Source organism: Sordaria macrospora, chromosome 1 (assembly GCF_033870435.1).
Source record: "Sordaria macrospora chromosome 1, complete sequence".
Lineage (NCBI taxonomy): Eukaryota > Fungi > Ascomycota > Sordariomycetes > Sordariales > Sordariaceae > Sordaria > Sordaria macrospora.
This window is the reverse complement of record NC_089371.1, coordinates 8487229-8503898: the sequence shown is the minus strand read 5'-3', so window position 1 is coordinate 8503898 and position 16670 is coordinate 8487229. Positions and strand designations below refer to the sequence as shown.

The 16670-nt window shown below is 51.6% G+C and overlaps 6 protein-coding genes across 6 annotated transcripts; all 6 read left to right on the top strand.

Annotated features, from left to right (window-relative positions):
- Window positions 1–364: 364 nt before the first annotated feature.
- On the top strand, window positions 365–1142 carry SMAC4_00590 (uncharacterized protein; the record flags this gene model as incomplete). Its single annotated transcript, XM_003351995.1, has 3 exons — window positions 365–585; window positions 657–728; window positions 800–1142. 3 exons carry the CDS (start codon window positions 365–367, stop codon window positions 1140–1142), a joined length of 636 nt encoding a protein of 211 aa, XP_003352043.1.
- A 1022-nt stretch (window positions 1143–2164) lies between these two features.
- Window positions 2165–2857, top strand: SMAC4_00589 (uncharacterized protein; the record flags this gene model as incomplete). The annotated part of the gene is made up of 3 exons (XM_003351994.1): window positions 2165–2270; window positions 2327–2435; window positions 2554–2857. 3 exons carry the CDS (start codon window positions 2165–2167, stop codon window positions 2855–2857), a joined length of 519 nt encoding a protein of 172 aa, XP_003352042.1.
- Window positions 2858–3597: 740 nt separating this feature from the next.
- Window positions 3598–4761, top strand: SMAC4_00588 (uncharacterized protein; the record flags this gene model as incomplete). The annotated part of the gene is made up of 3 exons (XM_003351993.1): window positions 3598–4055; window positions 4113–4294; window positions 4358–4761. The coding sequence occupies 3 exons, from the start codon at window positions 3598–3600 to the stop codon at window positions 4759–4761; spliced, it is 1044 nt and encodes a 347-aa protein (XP_003352041.1).
- A 4138-nt stretch (window positions 4762–8899) lies between these two features.
- Window positions 8900–9915, top strand: SMAC4_00587 (uncharacterized protein; the record flags this gene model as incomplete). Its single annotated transcript, XM_003351992.2, has 2 exons — window positions 8900–9183; window positions 9490–9915. The coding sequence occupies 2 exons, from the start codon at window positions 8900–8902 to the stop codon at window positions 9794–9796; spliced, it is 591 nt and encodes a 196-aa protein (XP_003352040.2). The 3' UTR covers window positions 9797–9915.
- Window positions 9916–10955: 1040 nt separating this feature from the next.
- On the top strand, window positions 10956–11788 carry SMAC4_00586 (uncharacterized protein; the record flags this gene model as incomplete). The annotated part of the gene is made up of 3 exons (XM_003351991.1): window positions 10956–11012; window positions 11072–11224; window positions 11378–11788. 3 exons carry the CDS (start codon window positions 10956–10958, stop codon window positions 11786–11788), a joined length of 621 nt encoding a protein of 206 aa, XP_003352039.1.
- Window positions 11789–14442: 2654 nt separating this feature from the next.
- On the top strand, window positions 14443–15684 carry SMAC4_00585 (uncharacterized protein; the record flags this gene model as incomplete). The annotated part of the gene is made up of 3 exons (XM_003351990.3): window positions 14443–14635; window positions 14692–14972; window positions 15030–15684. The coding sequence occupies exons 1-3, from the start codon at window positions 14624–14626 to the stop codon at window positions 15682–15684; spliced, it is 948 nt and encodes a 315-aa protein (XP_003352038.3). The 5' UTR covers window positions 14443–14623.
- Between the last annotated feature and the right edge of the window lie 986 nt (window positions 15685–16670).

Genomic DNA, 16670 nt, shown 5'->3' with positions numbered 1-16670 from the left:
GTACCAGCATCAGAGGTTGCCCGGGCGACTGACAACCGCTGGTATATTTCTGAACACCAAGGTTGTTCATATTTGTCCACGACTGTCCATGGCCGTTGCCCATTCAACCGCTGTTCATGATGCTTGGGGCTGTTCAAAGTTGAGCAGACAGCCAGTTCTGAAGCTGGAGGTGCTATTCTGGAATAGTTTGTAAGCTCAGGAAACAATTGCTTCCTTTCCCATTTACATCTTCCCTCGACATCTCAAACCGAGCATCACAAATTTCATTTGCGAAAAACCTCGACCACATACCCCACCATCATCACATCTTTGCGCCAACAAGCGATCTTCAACATCGATCTTCATCTTTACTCTCCGGAACAAAATGTCTAACCACGCTTCCGCCAACCCTGATCGCTTCGTCGCCGACATGGCTTCCTTGACCGCCGATAAGGCCGACAACATCGCCACCGAAGATCATCAGGCCATGACTCCCACGACCACCGACATCGAGGCATATGCCCAAGACAAAACTCTTGAAGTCACCGACACCGAGGTTGTTGACACTGAGCCTCTTTCCACTGATGCAGTTGATGCTGCTTCTTCGTAAGTCGATACTCGAAAGATGATCCATTTTCATGTCATCTAGTATCGCTAACTCGTGGTGTCTTATCCAGCTCGACCAACTTCGCTTTGTCGACCTCGGCCAAAATCCCCTGGGGTAGCTTTAATACTGGCACCTTCAGAGGGTAAGTTATGACTTGAAGTCCATCACTACATATCTTCACCTCATACAGCAATCACTAACTCACTCTGACAGCCATGCCCCTCAAGCCGCCCCTGCTTTCACCGCTCTGCAAAGCACCCAGCCCATTCCGACCATCTACCCTCCTTGTCGCGCAAACATCTTCCGGACCCGCGAGAAGCACGTCCGTTTCCCTGTGTCCGGCTTGAGTGCGGTCGCTCCCCGTACTACTAGTCCCACCATTCAAGAGCTTGAGGAGGCCGAAGGATTTGCTGTGGCAGACATGGAGGAATTCCAGAAGGATGTCAAGAGCAGGATGGAGAAGAAAACGGCGAAGTTCATGGCCATGATGCGGGAGAACGCTTGGCAACAGCAGCGAGTGGAGGACTTGGGCGAGGTTTTCACGATCGAGGATTGAGTCCGGGGTGGAAATCGGTCGAAGGATGACATGGGTAACACATGTGGAGGAATTCGCAAAGGAAGGAGATCAGGAAAGGAGGAATATGGGAAGGAACAGTCAATGCATGAATGCAGTCACATGAGTGGGGTAGTGACCAAACTACCTTAGCAGCAATTCTCCTCCTCGTAGATCAATCAAACTCTACGTGCTGTCTACAACTTCTACCATACCTAGCAGATATGATATATAATGACAGTCCAGCGCCATTCTTCCTATAGCTTATTTTCCTCGATATTTTGTCCAATCGTTGAACCATCGTCTCTTTCGCCATTCATTGTGATCTCTACCTAACCGTGCTTGAATTAAATTATTTTCACCGTGAAAACGCACTCGACGGAAAAGGCACAAGGATAATGGTCATTGTATCGTATAATTTTACCCTTGCCAACATCAGGACACGATACTGAACAGCCTCCGAGTTGTCAAAAAGAAAAAAAGGCGCACCGGTCCATCAGCTGGTCGTATAGCCATGGTCAGTTACACCAATCTCTACGCGACAGATGGCTTCGACGACCGGCCAACATGATGGAAGTCGGGCGGCTGGATCTGGACAGTAGCCGTAGAGTGGAATAATTTGGAGTCTTTGACCGTAACTTGAGGCTCCTAGGCTTGAACAGAGAGGAGCGGGTTCTCGGAAACTGACGACTGCTCGCTGTACCTTGGACACGAGGGCTGTTCATGACTGTTCATCGTCCCTTATGGCTGTTCATCCTCGCGACTGTTCGGCTATGAAAAGATGCCTCGTTCACCACCTCAAGGTCCTGTCCTAATACAGACTGTTTATGAGGCCAGTAAACATTTCCTGGAGTTGCCAATTCCCTCTTTATTCTGCATCTCAAACCGGGTATCACAACTTTTACCTCCAAGTACGTCGACGACCAAAATCGCCAACGACCAACATTTATCATCATCCTTCTACCGGTCTATCCAGCGCAATATTCTTCATCTTTATTCGATATCCAACTCCCGCCGACGAAGACATGTCATCTCCGGCTGCTCAGAATGCGGACCGCGCCATTGGAAGCATGTCTCGTTTCCCGACCACCGCCGAAACCCCTGCCATCGACGCAGACCACAAGAACATCGGTACGGAAATCTTGAGTGACGAAACCCATGATTTAATGCCTGCTGACATGTTTTAGTTACTTCCGCTCAAGACGGAAAGATCAAGGAGACAGAAAGCAAATCCATTGGTAACCAGCCTGCCAATGTCGCTGATGTCCCCACCATCGACGGAGCTGCTACCGCAAGGTAAGACATTCTTGAAGCGCGGTTTCCTGATATATGGTCCAACGCACCACTCGAAACACCGGCATAATTGCCTCCAGCACCAAAACAACTCTGAGCCCACCTGCACGACCGTTGCGAGCACCCGACCTGTAGGCGTTTACTACCCCTCCCGTCGTCCGAACATCTTCAGGGCGCGGGCCAAGCATCTTCGGTTTCCCGAATTTGACCACAAGCCCGTCACAAGCGATGCCGTCGACAAGTCTGCAGGCGACATGGAAGAGGATGACGATGAGTTCACCATGGAGGACTTGGAGGAGCTTCAGTCCGCCCAGAAGGAGGAAACGGAGAAGAAGACGAAGAAGTTTGTGAGCATAGTCCAGCAAACCACGTGGGGATCTCGAGTGGAGGACTTGGGGACAGTTCATGAGGTTGAGGAGGAGTAGTTCAAGCGGCAGGTTTCCAGGGAAGGATCATGACGTACGGAAAGAATAGAAAAGGAAAGGAGAGAAGGAGCGGAGAATATGATGGAACTCAGGGGATCTGCCAGATATCTTGAAACCATGAAGCTGAAGTATCCGGCATGCCGAAACATCCTTGTATCCCCTTTCTTACCTGATTCTTGCTTTCAAACTTTACTTCGAGTGACCGCCTTTCTTTCGAGACACGCAATGTGGCCAAAAACCATCCGTGGATACCCTGCCCGGCTTGCGATCACTTGTACAGTTGCATCGGAGTGTTCACCGAACAGCTGGATATGAACAGTGGTACCAGGGTGAAAAGCACTGGAAGCCGAACAGCGAGGGCCGGCCGACTGACATGAACTGACTGTACTGGATGTTCAAGGTTGTTCATGGCTGTTCATGGTCCGCAGGGCTGTTCAGGTCCGAACACTTTCCAAGTTCGGTTCTGTCGTGTGGTGTTTGTCCAATGTCGCAACAAAATCGTCCGAAGTCGCCAGGAATCCAGTGACAGTCGCCCATTGTCCAATGGGGTATTTAAATCTCGGCCCAGTCCAACCCTCCTTCCCAACCTTTCCTCCTCCTGCATCTCACAACGAAGGTCTCCACTTGCACCCAAACATCTGCACCTGCTCTTCTGCACACCTGCATTAAACTTTTGCATCGCACATCGATCTTCGAACCCATATACCCCATCCCTCTTTACCTTCAAGAAACTTTCGATCATGTTGGACGCTGTTCGCAAACATCGCGCCGCGCTGGCCTGCGCAAGCAAGCAGCAAGAAGCCATACTCGACATGCCTCTCCGCGACACCCACCAAGATGAAGTGATTGTCCATCATCGCGTCTTCTTTCCCCAAAGCGCCGATGAAACCAACGAGCCCCTCCTCGAACGTAGCGATATCGAGTTTTCAGGCGCCTCGAACAACTTCAAGCCCCAGACAATGCCCAACAAGGAGGAGACCGCACACCACAAAGTCCTTGTCCGCAACCTCGACAACCATGCCTTGGTTTCAGGTCGCAGAGATTATGCTCCCATTGTCAACACCTCGACTGCCGGACAGAACGAGGTCGTCGCCGTCGCAACAATGACCCAGGCCTTTTCAAGTCTGAACCTTACGCCGAACATCGAGCAGCCCTACACCGGCTCCGGCTATTCCCATGCCAGAAACGAGACCATCACGTAAGTTGATCCTTAACCCTTCCGTATCTGATCCTTCAATTGCTAACAGTCAAACAGCACCGCCATGCCGAAGCAGCTCTGGTCTACCACCCACCCACCGGCCTTGGCCAAACCCGCCGCACCCACTGCACAGTCGCTTTACGCCGAATTCCGAGCCGCCGAGTTGGAGCGCCGCAAGAAGCAACTCTACAACCAGAAAGTTGCCCTGCCCTGCCCCAAGGCACCTGTCCGCGCTTCGGGTTAGGAGCCCGAGCCGGTCAGAGCCACCGAGAGCTCGGCCAAGAAGCCCGACAACAAGGCAGCAACTACGGCTAGCACCAGCACCAGCAACAAGAAGGAGAAGTCGCCCAAGGACGTCGCAGCCAAGAAAGCAGCAGCATACGAGGAACTGATGCGCAAGTCGCGGGCTAAACGCAGCGCCAAGGCGCAGAAGGAGAGAGAGACGTGGACCAGCCACAGCTTGGTGGACAACAAAAGCCGCATCGACACGAAGATGAACAGGCTCGGAAAGATGGGCCATAGGGCTCGTCATCGGTGCACCTGGGAGCTGAAGCCTTTCTCTCTGGCCAAGTTTGTACTCGAGATTGACGAGCCGATCCCTTTGGTGATTTTGACGGATCCGGAGGGGCGCCGCCACTTTTTGGAGGACCCTGCGAACTATAAGGACCGAGTGACACTGGAGAAGGGAGGAAGAAAAGGAAGCTAGGGGACGCGATCAGGGAAAGGACGATGAGGTTCAGTTGTAGGAGTATTGTGACAGCGCTGGCAGCCAGCCACCCACATGTGGGTCTCGCCATCGCTCGTGCGACCAGGGTATTTTTATTTGGGTTTGCACGCTTGTATCTAGTTCTCTTCCTTTTCTTCTTCTCCCCATCTGAAATCTTCTGTCATAGATGAAATCTTAGCTTTGCCTTCGACTCCCCCATACTGTGCCCTTGCAAGTATGGGAGGAAGGTCAGTGGACGATAGTCTTTTGTGGCTGGGTAGGGAACGCTAGGATCTTGGGCGGCATATTAGGAAAAAGGTCGAGTCAGTTAATTAGTCAAACTCTTTGGCCGCCACTTCTTCTCCGATACATGATTGCTCTGTGATTGAACTCTGAACTACTTGTGGTTCGTTGCTTCGACTTTGTTAATCATTTTCGCCTTAAACGTTCGTACCGTGAGCTTGCCGTTCAAAATTGACAAATGCCTTGGTATCTCATGAATGATTCTCTCTTCTTTAAACCTGTCTACATACGGACACAAGGAACGATTCGTGTCGAACCCAGCCCGTCCTTCTGTGCCAGATACGGTAAGTTTTACTTCTCTTAGGATGGAAGCTGAACACGACGGCCACCACAACTACGTCAGGTGCGGCCGCCGGGTTGCGCTGCCTGCCCAGACAGCTGGGCGGGCAATGTTCCGGCTCTGACTCCGGCAACCCCGCCGAGCGCATCGCGTCGCATATCTCTCTCTCTACCAACACTCTTCAACTTGCGGCCCCCATTTTCTTGGTACCTTGTCGACCACGGCGCACTTTCCCACAACTAATCCATCGCGCTGGTCCTATCTTCACAATAGCTGCAACAGGCGACAAAGACGCCACGCTACAAGGCACGCACCGATCCGAGTATTACACATCCGGGGTCATGGCCGATCCAAAGTGTTCCACTCCCCACTTGCTCGGTGTTTTCACGACGATATCAAACTAAAAAGCGGTACTCGACCTTTTGCAGTGGTAAAATCTGCTTCTGGACTCGCGGCGCGCCCTGCCATCAACTTCAGGATGACACATCAAGTGCAGAGCCCGGCCAAGGAGCCTACTTTGTCGGAGCATTGTAGACCAGTGACGAGGGATGAAGATGACCGCGAGGAGTGCGACGACGTATGTACAGAAGATATAAGCCTACCCACAAGGGGCAGCCCTCTTCCAGTCGTTGACTCTAGCTGTCCAGCCAACAACAAGCAGTACGGCGTCGATGGATATCGGCCAGGCGACAGTGCTGGCGTAAGCCACTATATGTATCCAGCTGGAAGGTAACTAAAATCCCCAAATGTCTCTGGCTGCCCCTCGCTAATTCCGATGCTTAGATGGGAATGTCTTCAGCACCACCCTGGCAGAGCTAACCTACTCCCAGGCCCACATCTTCATAAATCGACAACACACCAAACACGCCTGACATCGATTCTTCCAATGTGAAAGACGAGGCGACGGGCAACAAGCCTGTCGAGCGAGAAGATTTTATGACTGGAGAGGCCACCGGTCTGTGCTTCTTTTACAACGCTACCATTGACAGTACCGAGGGTTAGGAATCCAGGGTGTTCGATCCATGTCGTCAAATTTGTTGAGAGGCCCGGCATCGGGCGCAGATACGCACATCTAGACGATGGCTTGTGGTACCGCCTACACGAAGATGAGAGCTTAGAAGAAATGACTGCTCAGGAATACAGCGAGTTCATCAGCTGGAGAGTCGCTTCGCTGATGTCGCCTGACCCAAGCGACTTAGAACTCATTGACCAAACTGAAGAGTACGACACAGAAGAGCAAAACTCGGAAGCTCTACCTAGGAACAATCCAGACCGCGTCTCGTTCTTTCCCACAGTTTCACCGAAGGTACGAACGATCCTGACTACACAGATGACGCTGAATACACAGCAGAAGACGACGGACACGACTGGATCTTCGATTCCTTGACTGACGACTTCAGCATGGCAGACTTCCAGGAGATCCATTCGTCCACTTTGGATCACGTCAATCAGCAGCACAGAGATCTTTCAGTGGAACCTTTTGCACCCAACCGATAGGAGCCCGCGTCACGGAGCCAGACAGCCAGAGGCACCGAGATGGGTTCACCATAGCCTGGTCGACGAGAACGGCTTCATCATCACACACAAAAGGAGACACCAGCAAGAGGGCACAGTCGGCGGCAGCGTTGCAACGGGTTGCGCGCACCTACTTTGCCAGCCAAGACTAACTCGTCGGTCCCCGACGTGATCATGACGAGCCCAAGCGGAGGATCCTACTCCTTGCATGATCACATGGATTATGAATGAATCGATAAGTACTGGTAGGACGAGCAAGGGTTAACGGCCAGAGCATGACACCGAGCAGGAGATGGGTTAAGGGGACTATGCAGGACCAGCCACATGGTCCTCGTGGAGTTGGTCAATCACATCCTTACCTAGGTACCATCTCGGACAGAACCATGGACATATCACCACGGAGGGTCTGATGAATACCTGGGATAACTACGAGGAATACGTGGGAGGCCGACTAAAATATCGCTGCACTTGGATTCCGCTTCCGGTGCCGGAGAAGGATGAGGCGGAGGAGGAGGAGGAGGAGATGTCCACTGACATCGAGCAATCTTTGGGTAATGATAAAATGTCAGCCGGATCAATCCTGAACATGGTCTGGATGAGTCTAGAGGGAGGGAATTCTTCTTTGCACTATCCCCTCAACTCCGCGTCGCTGCTGCGGAGTAACATGGTGTAGTTGTGGGAATTTCGCTTCCGTATACTTACCTTATGCAACAGCCATCTCGAAGAGGGCAGATCGAGATATCACGTTACAATGTTGGACGGTTGGGACCCATTTCAAGCTGCTACGTTAAGCATTTGATCTAGGGGTGAGTCCTCTGTTACTCCCAATTCTTTTGTGCTTTTTCTTCTTTAGGGTTTTGCCGGTTTGATCACAGTTCAGGTGAGTGTATGAATGGCTAGGTTATAATACTCTTCGGTGCCGGAGAACTCTAACTCTGGCCATTGTGGTAGTGATGACGGGATGCTGTTGGTTTACGAGTTTCTGTGAATCAATGGGCTTCAATAACCTTCGACAACGCGTTACCTTTTCCCAGATGATGGGCGTGTCATCAAACGGATTAGGCGTGCAGTGGTGGGAATGAAGCCAAAGAAACTAGTCAAAGCCAATGTAAGCCATCTTCAGCTGACAAAGGCGTGAGATATTACGATAACGGTCATGATCTATTCAGCCTTTTAGGGTCCTGGTGAAGGAAGTAAGAGAGGATCGATCGCCTTGGTGTGATGTGTTGGGTTCTGGTATTTATTTGCGGTTATGCATTTCATCCCATCTGATACTATCCGATTCACCCTTCCTACTTCTACTGTTCATGACGTACCCTGAGTGTATTGCCTGCCCCAGAAAAAAGACGACGAAGGTCGGGTTCGGTCCACACTCACACCGGGCGGTTTCCAGGTTACTTTGCACAATCGCAATCCATTTTAAGAAGTGGAAGTTTCCGTTGCTCCTTCCTCCCCCGACCCAACTCTACTAATTTCTTTCTTTGTCGCAAACAAACTTTTTCTTCAACATTGCGCTCGCTTCAACTTCATTGAAGAATCGACATTGGCGACAGCTCATATTGACCCAACACCGCGCATTTCTCAAGAACTCCCCCGCGACCTTCCACACGACAAGCCAAAAAAATGGATTTATTTTTACCCTTTCTAGGTGTCTTCAGATCCCACGCCTTGCTTTCAGCTCGCAACATCTTTGTCGGAGAGCAAACCGCCAGCGCCACGTCCCCAGAGAGCGCCAGAACATATTGCGCTCCGTGGAGTGACCCCTCCCTGGAGTCTTCCGACTCCGACAGGCCTCGCAGCGCTACCATGACGAGCGCAAACAAACATGGCGCAAATGGCGATACAGGCGCAGAGAAAAAGGAGAAGAAAGACCGCAGAATGACACATGTCGGCGCGGACATCAGCGCGTTCAGGTCGGATGAGAGCAAAGTGAGGACGGACAGAAAGGGAACGACTGTTAAGTCCGACGACAAGATCGACGACGAGATGATTCTCGATTGTATCACCGTCAAGCCAAAACCTTCCCACTCTGACATCGACATGACCTCCTCCTCACCTCCCGACGACAAGATCGACGATGAGATGATTCTCGATTGTATCACCGTCAAGCCAAAACCTTCCCACTCTTACACCGACATGACCTCCTCACCTCCCGACGACAAACCTGCTGCTGGCAGCCCAGTCAGCACCACGAGAAGGAAGTGGGCGGGACCGATTCCCGCCTATCTTTTTGACAGCGACACTCCCCCCGCGCCAGCCGAGCACGAACCCGTTGCTAGCAGCCCCAAGAAGAGGAAGTTGGTGGCACCGATGGCCGGATCTCTGTTTGACGAGATTCACAGCCCATGCCCTACAAAGAGGCGTGTATTCAGAAGGTATTTGTGTCCTCCATGTCGATGCTCTCGTGTGAAGGTATAAACTGATTGCTAACCCACTTCTTTCTCAGTCCTCCCACAACGAACTCCTCTTTCAACACCCCCTTCAACACCCCCCCTCGCCCTCCCATTGCAACCGACAACGTCGACCCCCAGAACGACACCCCGACCCATTCCCCAATCAGGCTTCGCCTCACATCGCCTAAACAGATGGCCGTCTACAAAAGCAGACTTGACCGCGCCGCCTCGAGTTAGGAGCCCGAGGCGTCCAACAAGTCTGTTGAAGCTGAGACACCCCCGTCCAAGCCGACGAACGAGAAGACAGACAGACCCAGACCTTCGAAAGAAGGGATCGCCAACAAAAGAATCCAGCGGAGCGAGAACCGTCGCGGCAAGAGCAGACGCACCTCCGACAAGACCTGGGCCGATCTCAGTACCGTCGATAATAAGAAGGGGTTGCTTGATACCTTCGAAAACCAGAGATTGGCGACACCGGGACGCCGAAAGCAACTTTCGGAGTGCAACTGGGTGCGCTATCGGTTGTCCGCACTCAATGTCTTGATGCTGGGTGACTGGGCTATTGGACCAGTGCCGAGGTTGGTGCTGACGGACCCCGAGGGAAGACATTACGAACTGGAGGATGCGAGGTTTCCTACGCAGAGGGGTCTGCCTGACATCTGACAACGGAGGACAACTGTGGAGTGTGCATAACTGACTGAATACTACGGCAACTGTTCATGGGAGATAGGAGGGGATGAGAAGAGTCGACCTTACGCAGGAGAAGTGTCGACAACGAGAGACTGAAGAGCAAGCACCATTCCAAGGTGGAGAGGAAGGAAAACACTGACAGCATGATATTGGAATTATTGCACAAGCTGCCAGGTTTCCTTGAGAGGGTACCAGAGACAAGTACCGAGTGTGGATATTAGAAGAGAGGAGGTTTGGAGTCATTTGTTGGACGTTTGTTATTCATGAGAGGAGGAGCAGGGTCATCCATGCTTTTTGTTGCTTTACTAAGATTGTTTGTTACTTCTTTTGCTCATGAGATACCCTTTGTTTTTACATTACGATTCTGTTTCAAACTGATGGTCAATCTTAACTTTTTTCTACCTACTTTTCTGTTGTGTTGTATCGTCCCAGCTTGAAGCACCTCTTATCAAACCTCACCACTCCTGGCCGTGATTGCAAGGACCGGACAATTTTCCCAAGTTGCATGGATAAAACGACGGTGACACCCTTTGGGGGACCACCCAGGACAGCGTCTCATGGCAGAGCATCTGGAAGAATCCCACCGGTGGACCCATCTCACTTGAACAAGGTGAACCAGGCCTCTGCCTCTCGTTAATCCACCGTGGGGCAGTTCGCGTTATCTGGCAAAAAGGCCATTCACTCGATGGTTGCCAAGAGTGCCTCCTCCGACTCTGATACAAGTGAATGGTCTGTGGTGCTGGTAAATTGGCCCAGGTCCCGTCCCAAGTGAATGCGATCCGATGTCTGTCGGGCAGCCTGATGGCAGGTGTCAGCTGGCAAGTGGGAAGGTTTCGTTCCGGACCCGGACCATGTCCCTGTGCACCACTTATTTTCTGTGGTCACGATCGACTTTTGGTGTCTCTGTTTTTTATTTGCACCATTCCATTCATCAGCGCCGACATTATATACGTCGACCAACGACAAATCTAAAACAATCCCCTCTTCATTTTCGGACCATTTTCCACAGCAAGATGTGCTTTACGTACCGTATCCTCGAGCCGTTTGACTTGAACATCAATCAGTCAATGGTAGGCATTTCTCGTTTATCTTGGGTCGGTAAAATCCAAGCTGACCGCTGATGACACAGTTCTCTCCTGCACTGGAGAACGCCACCTCCAAGGCCCAAGTCGAATTCTCCTCGGTCTATGTGCTACAATCTACCCAGCCCGAGACCGTTGACATCCTCAAACACGGTCCCGACTCCGACCTCGACTCCTCCGACGATGAGTTCTTCGACGCTGTATCCAACATTGACTTGGAGTGGCCCACCACGGCGGATTAAGAACAGCTCAAACCTATTGAGGACGATTGGACCAAGGACGATTGGACCCAGGGCGACCAGGTTACTCAAGACTGGACCCAGGACATTCCGATCAAAAGCGACTGGATCTAGGATATTTGGGAGCAAGAAGACGCCCATAACGACCCCGACATCGCCACCAGAGCCGCAGACCACATCAACACCGACAATACCTCAGACAGCAACGATCATCCACTCGCCGGGCTACACTCCCAGCGCCTGGCCAAGAGCGACTGGACCGCACATTCCTTCATCGACAAATGCGACCGCATCGACATTTGGTCGCGACACACGGAGTGTTCTCTGACCCAGTGCACCTGGTGTATCTTCCAAGAGGACTGTGGTTGGCCCAAGCCAGACACTGACCCTTTGGTGCCGGAGCTGAGACTGACCACGCCGGAGGGGGCAGATTGTTGGTTGGATGATCCGACCGACTATGAGGCGCTGCCTTGGGAGAAGGAGGTTGCGGAAGTGCGAAAGGGTATTCTTAATGTCATTTCGTAGATTGGGGGTGTAGATTGTTAGAATTGGGGTCCGGAAGGAGGATTATCTTTGGAGGGAGGGTGCAGCTGTCTTTGCGGCTCGGAGGCATGTCGGAAGGTCGTGGGAGCCGCTGTTTGACTATTGGATGTTTTGTTGGAAGTAAAGGCGTGACTCTGTCTGTAGAGCAGTTTCTATCTCTCAGGTTTGTTGAAGCTCATTGCCGATATCTAGATATCTCTAGGTATTCGGCCATCATGTGACGAACCGTTACAAGCACAGGAGTATTATCGCTGGGATAGAACAATAGAGTAACAGTGTAGTAGCCAAAAGGTACTGGTAGATTGTGATAGCTATTGCTTGCTGAAGAACCGGTAACAACAGGCCGGGGAAGGCCTTCTTTTATACCGGTCTTCATGGACCCGATATACTGGACCCGTGGACCCGGGCTTAGGACCCGGGACTTCGGGTCCTCCCTTCGGGTCCGATCTGATTGGTCGGCTAGTCTAGTCTCCATGATTGGATCGTAACACATCACATGTCGAGATTGTTGGCTAACATGCGTTCCCGCCATGCACGCCCGTCTGCAGCTCAACATCTTGCAATAGAATTTTCGATACTCCGGGCTCCGTCTTTCCCTTGCCTTGTGCATCAACTTTTCAAGACATTTTTACCATGCCCGCCAGAAAATTTCCCAACCCACAGAGTCTTGAAATCTGGCCTGGGCTGGACATTTGGTGACTGCATGCAATGACATTGCCAGCATGCATAACATTACTGATCCAGAGACATTTCCTTTCATATCTATTTATTGCGGATGGATCTCCCCTCCTCCCCCTTCTCCTCTTATTCTTCTTCATCATCTTTACACTCCGCCTTGTGTCTTTCCCTCAAGCAACCCATCAATCAGACCTTTCTCTCATCATCCCCCACCACCCACGCATCTACTACTTGTCTACAGTACACGACTCATTCAGTACCATGGCAATGGGCGGCGACCCAAGCAAACTGATTGCCAAACCAGGCACAATATTTCAGGTACCTGACGAGCAAGCGAAGATCAGCACTTTACACAGTGACTTCGTATTTCGTGGGGTATATAGGTTGGTCGAATGGTTAGTGCTTTCACCAAACCTTCCAAGGGCTTCGTGATCGAGTGGTGTGACTGTTACGATCCAATCAGAGAATCCTATGTAGGCTAGACTAGATGACCAATCAGGTAGAACCCGAAGGGAGGACCCGAAGTCCCGGGTCCAGTATATCGGGTCCAGGAAGGCCGGTATAAAAGAAGGCCTCCCCAGGCCTCTTGTTACCGGATCTTCAGCAAGCAATAGCTATCACAACCTACCAGTACCTTTCGGCTACTACTCCATTACTCTATTGTTCTATCCCAGCGATAATACTCCTGTGCTTGTAAAGGTTCGTCACAGTGACGCGCAACTTCCGCTTGCATGACCACACCTGCGGGGCTTGGGGAATCAGCCTGTCAGTCGCGGGGATTCTTGCCAGCCTATGGCCCGTAGGTGGCTTGAAGCCTAGGCGTTGGGCTCCCGAGTAGTCCTTCAACCTGGCGTCTTCCGGCTATGCAAATAAGGTATCTACTCCTTTCCAGGTTGTGGATGTCCCGCCTTCGATTCACGTCGTTGCCATTATTTTGTTGGCTTTTGTCTTTTTTCTTCTTTTCTTTTTGGCATTGTTTGTTCTCGTTCCCCACCGCTTCGCGATAGCATAGCACAAATGACCGCCGATGTCACCGCCCGGTCCGGCCCGGGACACGGACCGGGACCGATGGAGAAAAACAAGAACGGGGAACTCGCACACCTACCCACGCCACGGTTCGATCCGGGCCCGTGGACAGATTTTGATCGGTCTTTGTCTGATTCACTCACTTACTGGTAAACACAAACCATCGTTGTCAAGACAAAGAGAGCGGGTATTGATACCGTTGGTTCGGGGCCTCCCTTCCCTTTGTCAGTGCTGTGCCGCAAACCATCAGCCGGCTGTACAGCGCTACAAGTACCGAAACGGCCTTGGCGGCCGGCGCTGGCGATGGTACGTTCGGGCTCGACATTCACTCCAAGCTTTGCGCGGTGACCTTTTGAAATGGAATCCACGAAAAATTCCAGAGGCTCGGTTACTCTGACAATGGTGGCAAGCTCTTATGCCGAAAACATTGGGGCTGTTCAGAGATCATGGCCATCGTCGACCACTGTTCGGACGGCTGTCCCGACAGCAGTTTGGACGAGTACAAGTGACCGATCTCTGGACACTTGCCCTGTTCGGACGAACAAAACGGATCTGACCAATCACATGTAATACATCCACGAAGTCGCTGGACGCACGAGCCAGCTTCTGTGGCTGTTCTCTTCTAACCACCACCAAATCATCACCACCACAACAAACTGAATACCTGTTCAGTGATCACCATATAAACCCAGACAATATGTTCATCTATCACCATGTCAGCAAGACATCCAGGGTCACCAGCGACAGTCAATCTGGACCTCTGGGCTGGAGGTATAAGAATTCCTCTTTTCACCACAGACCAGTCCCAGAACTTTTTCCTTCTGCATCCAGTTTTCGGACAAGCATTATTTTGCACACAACCGATCTCAACCCAAATTCTCAACACATCTCATTACCCCTTGAGACCTTTTTTCAGGTAAAATCCTGACGAGATGACTTACCCACGCTTCACCTTGGGCTTCGCCCCCTTTTCGACCACCTTCCCGGCCTTCCCGACCAGCAACGTCGTCAAGGCTATCGCCATTGCTTCGTTCGCTGCCCTGTCGGTCAACGCCCTACTCAAGACGGTCAAGCCTTCGCAGGCCGGCCACGAGCATAAGCAAAAGACCAACGATGAAAAGGTATGTCGACGCACTCATACTACTTCTGCTGAAGACATCGATGCTAACGATCTCGCCAAGATTGTCGAGGATGCTGAACCCTCCAAGCGCATCGAAACCACCAGTATCAAGACCAATACCACTCATCGCATCGAGAACAACCAAGCTATCGATACCACTCAAGTCGCCACTGCTTCGAAGATCACCAATCTTACCGAGGAAGTCAAGATCGCCGACGATGCCGACATTACCCATGTGACCGACAGCACCCACCTCGCCAACGACATTAAAGTCGCTACTGGTGTTGAGGAAGCTGAAGCTGAAGAGCCAATCTTGCACCATACTCGCAAAGAGTCTACCGAGTTAGTTATCCCAAAAGCGATTTCTCTCTGCGATGAACAAGTACTAACTTCAGGTAGGACAAACTTCTCAACCCAGTCCGCTCAAACTGTCGACAGCGAGTCGTCATCAACTGCACCCAGCACTCCCGACACAGTTTACTCTGTCCCAGATGTCAAAGCCGCCAGCCAGCTAACCCCGATCTGCGCCAAAAAGCTTGAGGAGGATGCCGAGCCCACTCTTCCAGTTGTCATCGTCACTGATGAGGAGGGTAAAGAGTCCAAAGCGGAGGAGATCGTGCACTCCGCCCCCTTTGGCATCGCCGCCAACCAAGTCATCTTTTCCGCCGACCACCTCAGCCCTTTCGCCACCAAGCCGCCCACGCCTGCTTGCGCCCACAGGATTCCGTCCCATTGGTACACTTCGTCCCACTTGCTTTCCCAGGGCTCGATCGATCTGGAGACTGCTAATGTCATCGACCGCCCCGATAACGGCGTTGCATATGCCCAACTTGAAGACAACTTGTGGTATCGTCTGGATGAGGCTGATGATGCCCTTATGATGACACAGGACGAGTACGAGGACCTCTTGGCCTGGTTTGACAGCTTTAACCAGAAAAAGGGGGAAGGAAACGAGTTATTGGCCGAAGAAGATCCGACGAGCTTCATCACCGACCAGCAAACTGATGCCAACAACACTCAGGACACCTCGAAGACCATCACTATCACCGATTAGGAGTCGGAGATACTGGATACTCGAGAGCTTTCAGAGTGTGGAACCAGGCACGCCCTGCTCAGCAACGGGCATTGGTACGTTCTCCACGAGGACTGTGAGACTGCCATCCCCATGTCCGAAGGCGCGTACGAGAAGTTCGTGATCTGGCTTCGCGAGAAGCAAGCCGAAGAGGCTAAAAAGATCAAGCAAAAAGGGGACAAGCGGAAGGCCCCGGGTCTGGACGCAATTTGCGAAGAAGATGAGGAGGAGTTGGCCTAGGCCGAACAGGCGGCGGAGGAGTACGTGGTGAAGAAGTGGAACAAGTGGGGCTTGTACATTATCGAGGAGGGAGACGAGTAATAGGAAGATGATAATCCGATGGCGAGAGAAGGGATTGACAAGATATCGATTCGAGGGTTATTGCAAAGGAATGGTTAGATAAGAAGGAAGCAGCTGGTGGAGGAATCATATCGGGAATTTTCTTGATTGCCGGGGATTTTCTTCCATAGAACGGTCTACACATCAATTTGACTGCTGACACTGCTATACTTTGACCCCCAAGTGATTACTACAATGCTTTGAATGACGAATATGCGACATCTTGCTTACCTTGCTTTGCCCAGTTTATTTATTTTCTGCCCTGTTGTCGTGACCCTAATATGCCGTAATTCCGTGAAGAATCCTCCGTGACAAGTTTCTGTTTCTCAGGTTTGCCGCCCCTACAGATTAGGCGTTCATGTAAATGTATGTGTTGCCAGTATAGTCGAGAAGTGTATTTGAACATGTTGAGGATGTGTTCCATTACCGTAAGCATTTTGCCCGAAAATCGTCGTTGACCTGGGCGTATCAACTTCGAGCGCTCGCCGAGGACACGATGTGGGGGTTCGCCTGGCCCGGCCAAGAAGGTCAACAAGTGGATCGCCCGCAAAAATGACGAGCTTTGGACCAGCCGAAAAGAAAGTTGCGGATGGCACACAGATGGATTGTGGAGGTCTTGTTGCTGTCAA